General features: G+C 40.2%; 1 protein-coding gene across 1 annotated transcript in view; it reads right to left on the bottom strand.

Annotated features, from left to right (window-relative positions):
* LOC143274957 (metabotropic glutamate receptor 2-like) overlaps window positions 1-12,926 on the bottom strand; it is a 35,818-nt gene that overhangs the window by 5,309 nt on the left and 17,583 nt on the right. The window contains exons 9-14 of the mRNA XM_076578972.1: window positions 11,235-11,401; window positions 8,667-8,873; window positions 6,838-7,130; window positions 4,482-4,623; window positions 3,335-3,512; window positions 369-596 (exon numbers count right to left, since the gene is read on the bottom strand). Of these exons, the coding sequence (XP_076435087.1) occupies window positions 369-596; window positions 3,335-3,512; window positions 4,482-4,623; window positions 6,838-7,130; window positions 8,667-8,873; window positions 11,235-11,401 (1,215 nt within the window). The remainder of the gene's footprint in view (window positions 1-368; window positions 597-3,334; window positions 3,513-4,481; window positions 4,624-6,837; window positions 7,131-8,666; window positions 8,874-11,234; window positions 11,402-12,926) is intronic.

The raw sequence follows: 12,926 nt of genomic DNA, 5'->3' as shown, positions 1-12,926 counted from the left end.
AGAAGGGGTGGGAGATGTGGATGAATGGAGGGTTGGGAGAAACTGGGCAAATGAGGGTAAAAATGTGGGTGAAATTTGGAAGAAAAACAACAACAACAACAACAAAACAACTCTAAACACAGTTACAGGAAATTACTTAAAGGACTTCGTAAAAGAGAAGTCGTTAAACTGACAAGCGAAACAACTGATAATGAATGCAAAAAGTCAAAAACATCAACGTTCTCAGTCACTTGTGAAGACACACTTTCGTGTACAAAAGGTTTCATCAAACTACAGTGAAAAATTATATGCTCAATTGTCAGGTTACTAAAGCATATGCACTTGACATTAGAACACGACTGACTATCATACAGATTGATAGAACTCACGGGGAAGGGTGCCTCGCTGCGATCGGCCAGATCGGGCCGTTCCGTAGGCCACCTCCGACATGGGCCGCTTCTTCTCGATGGGGCGTCGGCCACTCAGGTCATCAGTCACACGCAGCACGCTGCCGCCGCGGATGGTGGAGTCGCCTCCCTTCTTCAGGTAGGTCGGGGGGGCGCTGTAGGTGCTGGCCGGGGTGGGGATGCTGGAGCCCGGGTGGCGCATGTAGTTCGCTTTCAACCGAGCAACTTTTATGTTCATTTCGTTATTTGAGCTGCTTCAAATTTTAAAATCCAAACACATTTCAGAAGCAGCACTAAATGTTTTTTGTTTTTGTCTTTGTTGTTGTTGTTTCGTTTGTTTTATTTGTTTTGATAATACTTTCAACTGAGCAACTTTTACGTTTATTTAGTTACTGAGCAGTTCAAATTTAAAAATCTAAACACATTTCAGAAGCAGCACTAATTTTCTTTTTTGTCTTTTTTTTTTTGTTTGTTTGTTTCTTTTGTTTTGTTGTTGTTGTTGTTGTTTTGTTTTGATAGTACTTTCAACTGATCAACTTCATTTCGTTATTTGAACTGTTTCAAATTTTAAAATCTAAACACATTTCAGAAGCAGCACTAAATGTTTTGTTGTTTTTTTTGTTTTTGTCTTTGTTGTTGTTGTTTCGTTTGTTTTATTTCTTTTGATAGTACTTTCAACTGAGCAACTTTCAAGTTTATTTTGTTATTTGAGCTGTTTCAAATTTTAAAATTTAAACAGTTTCAGATAGTCACACAGCACTAAACTTTTTGTTTTGTTTCTTCTTCTTGTTTTGTCTTTTTGTTTGCTTTTGATAGTACTTTCAACTGAGCAACTTTTACGTTTATTTCATTATAGAGCAGTTCAAATTTAAATAAACACGGTTTAGAAGCAGCACTAAATGTTTTTTGTTTTGTCTTTGTTGTTGTTGTTTCGTTTGTTTCATTTGTTTTGATAGTACTTTCAACTGAACAACTGTAAGTTTATTTTGTTATCTGAGCTGTTTCAGATTTCAAAATTTAAACAGTTTCAGATGCAGCACTAAACTTTTTGGTTTTTTTGTTGTTGTTGTTTTGTCTTTTTGTTTTGTTTTGATAGTACTTTCAACTGAACAACTTTTACGTTTATTTAGTTATTGAACACTTCAAATTTCAAAATCTAAACACATTTCAGAAGCAGCACTAATTTTTGTTGTTGTTGTTGTTTTGTTCTGTTTTGATAGTACTTTAAACTGATCAACAGTAAATTTATTTCGTTATTGAGCTGTTCAAATTAAAAGTTTAAACATATTTCAGAAGCAGCACTAAATTTTTTTGTTTATGTTTTGTTGTTGGTTTTTTTGTTTTGTTTTTTTGTTTTATTTGATAGCACTTTCAACTGAGCAACTTTACATCTATTTTGTTATAAAGCTATTTGAATCTAAATAAACACAACTGAGAAGCAGCACTGAATCTTTGTTTTGTTTGTTGTTGTCTTTTTATTTTTTGGATAATACTCTTATTTTTCCTCATTCAATAAAGAGTGGTAACTCACTCTCTCTGACTCTCTCCATGTAACAAGGTTCCACTATGTAACGCTGGTATTGAAGACGAGATACACACTTAATTTTACTGTAAATCTCTTCACGATCTGCGACATAAATATATTCCATGTTGGTACACGAAACATCCCTCTGACAAAAGTTTAGAATTTATAATGCATGACACAAAAATCCTTCATGATCTAGGTCACTTTATTTATCACTCTAATAAACATCGTGCTGCTTTATTATAACGGGCACAACCTGAGTTCTGTTATGTTATACATTTAAAACAACGAACGTACATGTTTAAGTGGACTTGCTCACGATGGAAGGCATTTACCTTTTTGAATTTTCGATTCATGTGTTTGCATGCCCGGTTTTACAAAACCGAGTCTGTGCGCGCGCAAGTGTGTGTGTGTGTGTGTGGAGGGAGATGTGGGAGGGGGTGTGGAGGTGTGGGATGGGGTGTGTGTGTGTGCTCAACATTGTAATGGGTCAGAAGGCCTTCTACAATAAAACATTTCTGAGTTCCGAGTTCTGAGTTCCATGTAACAAGGTACACAATTTCAAGCCAATGCTGCTTATGCTGCTACCCAAAAATTCAGCTAGTACACAGGCAAAATAAAAGGTACACACTGGAACAAACCCAAACACTTCCTCCCTCAAAAAGCACCAAAGGAAGCTCCAGGGAAGGCTTGTACTTACAACCCCAGATCATTTGACATGTGATGTGCACACACACACACACACAGCAGCAATGACAGAAGAAATATGCAAATTCAAATTAGCAAACACATTTTTTTTTTTTTACATTATCATTACAAGTTTACCTACACACATACGTTACCATGACCTGCTGCTGCAGACACCGTGGGTAGGAGTTTGATTCTCTGTCCTGCGCAATACTACTACTGGCCCTCCCAAACAGAGAAATCAAAAGTAGCTGCTGCTAGTAGCCTCCCCTCAGTATATTACCTCCCTTCAGTTTACGTAATATAGCACCCCCTCTTTTCCAGGGTGACTTTACATTCGGATCAACCAAATCATCATACTCTTCACATTCTCACCGCTTCAACAACATTTCAAGTGGTTATAGCCTTCCTTCCAAATTCACACACACACACACACACACACACACACACACGCATGCACACATGCACGAGCACACAAGAACACACACACACACACGCCCACGCCACACTTTCCCACCCACCTACCCCCACATATAAACACACACACTCATCCACCTACACACACACACACACACACACCCCCACCAATCCCTCCCCCTACAAACTTCCCCCTCCCCCCTCAAACCCCCCCCCCCTCCCTGGACCCCACCCCAAACACACATTCACCAACACACCCCTACTCCCCCAACCCACCCTCTCCCCAACCCCCCACACGCAGCCAAAAACTTCTACTCACTGGAGTCACCGTTACCCAGCACCACAGGTTCCGAGTAGATGCGTTGGTTGTCGACGTAGATGACCGAGTTGGGGCGCGACTTGTAGCTGGGCGGCATGATCACTGAGCCGGCGTAGACCGTGTCGCGATCGTCCTCGAAGTAGATCCCTTCCACACCCATGCTCACCAGCTGACGCACCTGGTGAGCGAGAAGTCAACAGGATCTGTTTTATATATATATATATGTATTCCCACCCCGGAAAACGGAGTATGGATGCCTACATGGCGGGGTAAAAACGGTCATACACGTAAAATCCCACTCGTGTACATTCGAGTGAACGTGGGAGTTGCAGCCCAAGAACAGAGAAGAAGAAGAAGAATTACTGTTATCATTATTACTATTATCATTATTAATTCCCACCCCTGAAAACGGAGTATGGATGCCTACATGATGGGGTAAAAGCAGTCCTACACGTAGAAGCCCACTTGTGTACATATGAGTAAATGTGGGAGTTGTAGCCCACAAACAAAGAATAATAATAATAAGATATACATTCTGTTTCAAGGCGAAGATTCCCTGGATTATGTGATCGGCATTTTGTCATTGATTTGTTATCGTGTTGCTTTCTTTCAAAATGTTGTAGATGTCTTGAGCTCTAAAGACCTTTCTGACGACATAGTTTTTGTTGTTTGGTTCAGTCTGTGCAAAAAAAATATATATATATAAAAAAAAAAATGTGATCAAACTCAGATGAAAAGATGTTTGAAGAAAGGCAGTGCAAACCCAGAAAAAACAAGTTACAGTGGTGTGGGCTGCCCATGATGTCATATGACCTACTTGTCGCTCTGCAAGCAACGAAAAGATGGAGGGAGTGACCTACAATGTGCAGTATAGTAGGCTATGTTTATAATTATATTCAAATAATGTTTCTTAATTCTTTCTGTTTTTACATTAAGAATACTAGTTACTACCTGCAGTGTGGATGTATGTATGAAACGGTGTATGTGATATTTTTTACATTTGTATCTTCGTAATATTCGTAAAAGCTGTTGTTGACTTTTACAGTTATGGTCCCCATGTTGTTTACTTGTCTATGTTGTGATAATGCACCTGACCAAATTTCTCCAGTTGGAGATAATAAAGTTAGTCTTATCTTATCTTATCTACCTTGGGCAAGAACATGGCGAAGAGGATGAGGGTGGCAGTGAGGAAGAGGCCAAAAGCGATGCAGGCGTCGCCAAACTCGTGGGCATAGTCGTGGTCCTTGTTCAGTCCCCCGACCAGGGTCCACGCCAGCCAGATGGGGATGCTGCAACGTGCACAACGTGTAATGTGTTGTATTTGTATTTGTATTTCTTTTTATCACAACAGATTTCTCTGTGTTTGAAATTCGGGCTGCTCTCCCCAGGGAGAGCGCGTCGCTATACTACAGCGCCACCCTTTTTTTGTGTGTGTGTATTTTTTCCTGCGTGTAGTTTTATTGGTTTTTCCTATCGAAGTGGATTTTTCGACAGAATTTTGCCAGGAACAACCCTTTTGTTGCCGTGGGTTCTTTTACATGCGCTAAATGCATGCTGCATACGGGACCTCAGTTTATCGTCTCATCCGAATGACTAGCGTCCAGACCACCACTCAAGGTCTAGTGGAGGGGGAGAAAATATCGGCGGCTGAACCGTGATTCGAACCAGCACACTCAGATTCTCTCGCTTCCTAGGTGGACGCGTTACCTCCAGGCCATCACTCCACTACTGTACTCTGTTGTATTGTGTTGTAGTGTACTGTACTCTGTTGTATTGTATTGTAGTGTGGTGTACTGTACTCTGTTGTATTGTATTGTGTTGTAGTGTGGTGTACTGTACTCTGTTGTATTGTATTGTATTGTAGTGTGGTGTACTGTACTCTGTTGTATTGTATTGTAGTGTGGTGTACTGTACTCTGTTGTATTGTGTTGTAGTGTGGTGTACTGTACTCTGTTGTATTGTGTTGTAGTGTGGTGTACTGTACTCTGTTGTATTGTATTGTAGTGTGGTGTACTGTACTCTGTTGTATTGTATTGTAGTGTGGTGTACTGTACTGTTGTATTGTATTGTAGTGTGGTGTACTGTACTCTGTTGTATTGTATTGTAGTGTGGTGTACTGTACTCTGTTGTATTGTATTGTAGTGTGGTGTACTGTACTCTGTTGTATTGTATTGTAGTGTGGTGTACTGTACTCTGTTGTATTGTATTGTAGTGTGGTGTACTGTACTCTGTTGTATTGTATTGTAGTGTGGTGTACTGTACTCTGTTGTATTGTATTGTAGTGTGGTGTACTGTACTCTGTTGTATTGTATTGTAGTGTGGTGTACTGTACTCTGTTGTATTGTATTGTAGTGTGGTGTACTGTACTGTTGTATTGTATTGTAGTGTGGTGTACTGTACTCTGTTGTATTGTATTGTAGTGTGGTGTACTGTACTCTGTTGTATTGTAGTGTGGTGTACTGTACTCTGTTGTATTGTAGTGTGGTGTACTGTACTCTGTTGTATTGTATTGTAGTGTGGTGTACTGTACTCTGTTGTATTGTAGTGTGGTGTACTGTACTCTGTTGAATTGTATTGTGGTGTACTGTACTCTGTTGTATTGTGTTGTAGTGTGGTGTACTGTACTCTGTTGTATTGTGTTGTAGTGTGGTGTACGGTACTCTGTTGTATTGTATTGTAGTGTGGTGTACTGTACTCTGTTGTATTGTGTTGTAGTGTGGTGTACTGTACTCTGTTGTATTGTATTGTAGTGTGGTGTACTGTACTCTGTTGTATTGTAGTGTGGTGTACTGTACTCTGTTGTATTGTAGTGTGGTGTACTGTACTCTGTTGTATTGTATTGTAGTGTGGTGTACTGTACTCTGTTGTATTGTAGTGTGGTGTACTGTACTCTGTTGTATTGTGTTGTAGTGTGGTGTACTGTACTCTGTTGTATTGTGTTGTAGTGTGGTGTACTGTACTCTGTTGTATTGTATTGTAGTGTGGTGTACTGTACTCTGTTGTATTGTGTTGTAGTGTGGTGTACTGTACTCTGTTGTATTGTAGTGTGGTGTACTGTACTCTGTTGTATTGTATTGTAGTGTGGTGTACTGTACTCTGTTGTATTGTATTGTAGTGTGGTGTACTGTACTCTGTTGTATTGTATTGTAGTGTGGTGTACTGTACTCTGTTGTTTTGTATTTTTCAAATCAAAAACAATCAATCACCTGAAGCCAGTAGCGATACCTATGAAGACGCTCTCACAACTTCACCTTTTTTCAAATCAAAAACAACCAATCACCTGAAGCCGGTAGTGATGCTGATGAAGACATTCTCGCAACCTCACCTTTTTTCAAACCAAAAACAACCAATTACCTGAAGCCGGCAGTGATGTCGATGAAGACGCTCTCGCAATTTCACCTTATTTCAAATAAAAAATAACCAGTCACCTGAAGCCGGTATCAATGCCGATGAAGTTACTCTTGCAACCTCACCTTTTTTCAAATCAAAAACAACCAAATCACCTGAAGCCGGCAGCGATGCCGATGAAGACGCTCTCGCGGTGGTTGGTGATGATGCCGTGGGCGTTGAGGGCCAGGCAGGTGGTGATGAGGATCAGGAACATGATGTACACCAGCGACAGCACGTGGTTCTCGAACTCGTTGCGCACAAAGTTGGACATGACGGTCATGGCGCTCATGGACCCCGAGGCGCTGAAGGTGTAGTGGTTGCAGATCCACACCTCCTTGCCCGCGTTGGAACGGACCTTGATGGCCTCTGGGGGCACGGTGATGAGCCACTGGGCGTCAATCACCACCTGGACAAATGATAATGAGGATAATAATGAGGATAATAATGAGGATAATGATGATAATAATGATGATAATTATAATAATAATGATGATGATAATAATAATGATGATAATAACAATGATGATAATAATGATGATAATAATAATGATAATAATAATGATGATAATAATGATAATAATAATGATAATAATGATGATAATAATAATGATGATGATAATAATAATAATATAATAATAATAATAATGATAATAATAATGATGATGATAATGATAATAATAATGATGATAATAATAATACTGATGATAATGATAATAATAATGATGATAATAATAATGATAATAAGAATGATGATAATAATAATAATGATGATGATAATGATGATAATAATAAAATGCAGGCTTATATAGCGCAGTACCCCCCCATCTCAGATGAGGCTCACCTCGCTTCACAATAAAAACATAAAATATGTACAAACACAGTCTCCAATGACATTGGCTAAAATATACATATGTAAGACTAAGTGACATAAAAATCTGTAAATCAACACAGACACCATCACAGTCTCAAATCACACGGGAACAAATCACAGCAAAGCAAAGCAAATCACATCCACCATTATAAAAAAAAATTTTCAACAAAAAAACCACCAAAAATAAGCATCAAGAACAAGAGAGGCAAGGCCTTCAAGACTCACTTGTGATACACTTAAAAAAAAAAAAAAAACACAAGCTTTTTATGTTCTGAGTATAATTTCAAAATGTAATGTTTAAGATGAGAAAGATCAATTTAAAGCAAATTAAGTCCCCTAGCATTAATTACAGAGTAATTTCCCTTTTTTACTATCTGCACTAAAACGTTTGCAAAATAAATAAAAACTTCCATGCTTAGCAAAAGAAGTTCCTGTTTGAACAAAAAATGATAATAATGACTGCTCTTCTTGTTGTGTCAGAATATCAGATCAAAGTGCCATGTTTAGAGAATACAAAAAATATAAATAGAACAGTAAATGCAGTTTGCATATTGTGCAATATTGTTTTAAACAAGATGACTGGAAAGAACTGAATTTTTCCTATTTTTATGCCTAATTTGGTGTCAAGTGACGAAGTATTTGCAGAGAAAATGTCAATGTTAAAGTTTACCACGGACACACAGACACACACATACAGACAACTGAACACCGGGTTAAAACATAGACTCACTTTGTTTACACAAGTGAGTCAAAAATCAATGTATGCCACTAACAACATGATCCGAGACCAATGATCTGATGATTGCCACATTATAACAAGACCTCATTTTGCATACCCTCTCCACCCCCCGCCCCCCCAACACCCCCTTGTTCCACACTCCTCACCTGCACACTGTAGACAAACAAACATGAAGAAACCGGCAGACGATAATGATGGAATACCACATTTAAAATAATCAAGAATTAATGTATGCCACACTAACAACATGGTCCAATATATGCCACAAGACCTCGTTGTTTGTCACCCCCCCACCCCTCCATATCCCATCCCTCGTACCACCCACTCCTGACCTGCACGCCGACGACGAAGACGAACATGAGGAACTGGTAGACGCCCTTCAGGTAATTGGGGCTCTCCATGTCTCCGGGCAGCAGGGAGCTCTCCGTGGACTTGGAGGTCAGGATGACCATCAACTTGACCAGCAGCACCGCAAAGCAGATGGAGTAGGACACGCCCACCCCGAACCGCGTGATGCCGCACGTCGCGTCCGTGGGAATCTGCCAGCAAGCAAAGAGTTCCATCTTTCTGTTCATTATATGGAGGGAGAAGGTGGCAGAATGGTTAAGATGCTCATCTGCCAGTGCAGTGTCTGTCCCGCTAACTCTCTCCGGACGAAGGAATGCATGAGCATTCCTACATAAAATGTATTCGGTTTAAGACGACGGAATGGAATAGCATTTTCAAGAAATAAAAAACCATCACGCGCTGTACACATGATTTTGTGATTAGCCAAGCAGAGTGCGCTATTCTGGGTCACTCTACAACCGAATGGTATGATTGGCCAGCCTGCCATGTGAGGCCCGTCTCGCACACACGCTGACAAAGTCACTGACTGGTTGTCTGCTCGCGTGCCAGCCTGTTAGCAAAGCGGGCTCTTCTCAAATGTTGTAGAGCGAACAAGGCAGCAACGGCAATGTTTTAGTGTTGCCGAAGTACTTGAAATGCTACAAACTGAAGGGTTGGGCATTGAAGAGGTGGATGATGACAACGAAAAAAGTGAATTTAATGCAGAAAGCGAGCATGGGTATGGTGATTCGGGGTGAAAAATTGGCAGTATTTTCTACATATGGCAAAACTGTAAAAATAAGATGAGAAATTTGATTTTTTTTTTTATATATATATATGTAATAGCTCAACACGTAATAAACCAGTTCTGAAAGTTTCATTTTCTTACTCTGTATTTTGTATTTTTTGTAAATTTTTTTCCAAACCCTTACAAATGGGCCGCCTGTGGGGAAAAGCAAGGGAGAAAACTTGTCGTCCAGAGTGAGTTTTAAGGGTCTAGGAGCAAATCCTGGCCTTGCCCTTTCTCCCACGTTTGACTGGGGACAATCAGACTCAGCATCTAGTCTTTTGTGTGAGATGAGAAACTGAGGTCCCAAGCGCAGCACGCACTTGGCGCACTGAAAATGAACCTACAGCAACGTACATGTTGTCCTCTGGCAAATTTCTGTAGCAGAATTCCACTCCGATAGGTATACAAATATATATTATAATTTATACGCATGCACTGAACGCCTGACAAGCGCATCAGGTTATGCTGCTGTCAGGCATGTGCACAGCAGTTTCAGTTTCAGTTTCAGTAGCTCAAGGAGGCGTCACTGCGTTCGGTCAAATCCATATACGCTACACCACATCTGCCAAGCAGATGCCTGACCAGCAGCATAACCCAACGCGCTTTGTCAGGCCTTGAGAAAAAATTTAAAAAATTTATTTTTTTAAATAATAATAAAGAAAGAAAGAAAGAAAGAAATAAAATAATAAATAAATAAATAAAAATAATATAATAAAAAAATTAATTAATTAATTAATAATAATAATAATAATAACAAAAATAAAATAAATAAATAGATTAATAACATAACAAATTAAAAAATAAAAAAACAATGATGATAAATAAGCAAATAAATAAGTAAAAAAAATAAAATAAATAAAAAACCAAAAAAACCAGCATGTGTGCTACAGTGTATATGGACTTGTCAGATTGCTGTAACACCTCCACAAGAAACTAAAATTAAAACTCAGCAACAAAAAATCCTGGCTGGGGGGATGGTTGGCATAGAAGATTTGAAACATACTGTTAAAATGTTGTTTAGTTTTCCCATCGCATAATCTAATTTGATTTACTGGATTTACTAGAGGTAACGCGTCCGCCTAGGAAGCGAGAAAATCTGAGCGCACTGGTTCGAATCACGGCTCGGCCGCCCATATTTTCTCCCCCTCCACTAGAGCTTGAGTGGTGGTCTGGACGCTAGTCATTCGGATGAGACGATAAACCAAGGTCCCATGTGCAGCATGCACTTAGCGCACGTAAAAGAACCCACGGCAACAAAAGGGTTGTTCCTGGCAAACTTCTGTAGAAAAATCCACTTCGCTAGGAAAAACAAAACAAAACTGCACGCAGGAAAAATACAAAAAAAAAATGGGTGGCGCTGTAGTGTAGCGACGCGCTCTCCTTTGGGAGAGCAGCCCGAATTTCACACAGAGACATCTGTTGTGATAAAAAGAAATACAAATACAAACTACTGGGACACAGAGGGGAAATAAAATATTGCTGACAACCAGCAACCTATGAGGAAAACAGCATGGCATTGAGAAAGAAAGGAACTGCGAGCTGAATTCAGGAACGAAAACTTACTGACAGCACGGGAAGAACTGTCAAGCTCGGAAAAGATTTCGCTGTCTCTCTCTCTCTCACATGAACAAGCATGCATGCATAAAAGTGGGAAAACATTTTGATATCCCTCAGGCACACAGGCATGCACACACATTCACAAGCAGGAAAAGATCTTGCCTCCACAAGTCACAAGTCCCTCTCTCACACACGCACAAGCACGCATACGTGGGCACACACTCACAGGCAGGTAAGCGAAGAGCGTGAGGTAGCAGAGGAAGATGCCGAAAAGCAGCAGCTGGCCCAACCACATGGTGCGCCACTTGTGACCCATGCGGGTCCCCAGCAGTTTGTACAGGATGTAGATCTCAAACACCAGCACCGCCAGGATCCCCAGACCCGCCAACACCCCTGGGAAATTAGAAAAAAATAAATATAGATATAGCTATATATATATGTGGAGTGATGGCCTAGAGGTAACACGTCCACCTAAGAAGCAAGAGAATCTGAGCACGCTGATTCAAATCACGGCTCAGCCGCCAGTATTTCCTCCCTCTTTGAGTGGTGGTCTGGACGCTAGTTGTTCAGATGAGATGATAAACCGAGGTCCCGTGTGCAGCATGCACTTAGCGCACGTAAAAGAACCCACGGCAACAAAAGGGTTGTTCCTGACAAAATTCAGTAGACAAATCCCCTTCGATAGGAAAAACAAATAAAAACTGCACGGAGAAAAAAATAAACAAACAAATAAATTTTTTTTTTTTTTTTAAAGGGTGGCGCTGTAGCGTAGTGACGCGCTCTCCTTGGGAAGAGCAGCCCGAATTTTGCACAGAGAAATCTGTTGTGATAAAAAGAAATACAAATACAAAATATATCATAAATAAACCTAGCACACCCCAATCAAAACCATGGTTTGTACAGTACATAGATCTCAATCTTGATGGGCGCAATAGCCGAATGGTTAAAGCGTTGGACTTTCGATCTGAGGGTCCCGGGTTCAAATCATGGTGACGGCGCCTGGTGGGTGAAGGGTGGAGATTTTTACGATCTCCCAGGTCAACATATGTGCAGACCTGCTAGTGCCTGAACCCCCTTCGTGTGTATATGCAAGCAGAAGATCAAATACGCACGTTAAAGATCCTGTAATCCATGTCAGCGTTCGGTGGGTTATGGAAACAAGAACATACCCAGCATGCACACCCCCGAAAACGGAGTATGGCTGCCTACATGGCGGGGTAAAAAACGGTCATACACGTAAAAGCCCACTCATGTGCATACGAGTGAACGCAGAAGAAGAAGAAGAAGATCTCAATCACCAGCAATGACAGGATACCCAGACCTGCCAACACCCATGGGAAATTACAGACTAAAAAACAAAATGAAAAAAACAAAAAACAAAAAAACACCATCATAAATAAATAAACCAACAACCCAGCACACTCCTATCAAGACAGCAGTTTGTAGAGGACATAGATATCAAACACCAGCACTGCCATGATCCCCTGAACCAACACCCCTGGGAAATTAGAAGAAAAAAAAAAATATATATATATAAATATATATATTTTTGACTCACTTGTGTAAACAAAGTGAGTCTATGTTTTAACCCTGTGTTCGGTTGTCTGTGTGTGTGTGTATGTGTGTGTGTGTGTCTGTGTGTGTGTCTGTGTGTCCGTGGTAAACTTTAACATTGACATTTTCTCTGCAAATACTTTGTCACTTGACACCAAATTTGGCATAAAAATAGGAAAAATTCAGTTCTTTCCAGTCATCTTGTTTAAAACAATATTGCACCTCTGGGATGGGCACAAAAAAATTTGATCTTCTGCTTGCATATACACACGAAGGGGGTTCAGGCACTAGCAGGTCTGCACATATGTTGACCTGGGAGATCAGAAAAATCTCTACCCTTCACCCACCAGGCGCCGTCACCGTG

This window comes from Babylonia areolata, chromosome 29 (genome assembly GCF_041734735.1).
Source record: "Babylonia areolata isolate BAREFJ2019XMU chromosome 29, ASM4173473v1, whole genome shotgun sequence".
Classification (NCBI taxonomy): Eukaryota; Metazoa; Mollusca; class Gastropoda; order Neogastropoda; family Buccinidae; genus Babylonia; species Babylonia areolata.
Note: the sequence above shows the minus strand (reverse complement) of the source record. Positions and strands in the feature narration are given on the sequence as shown.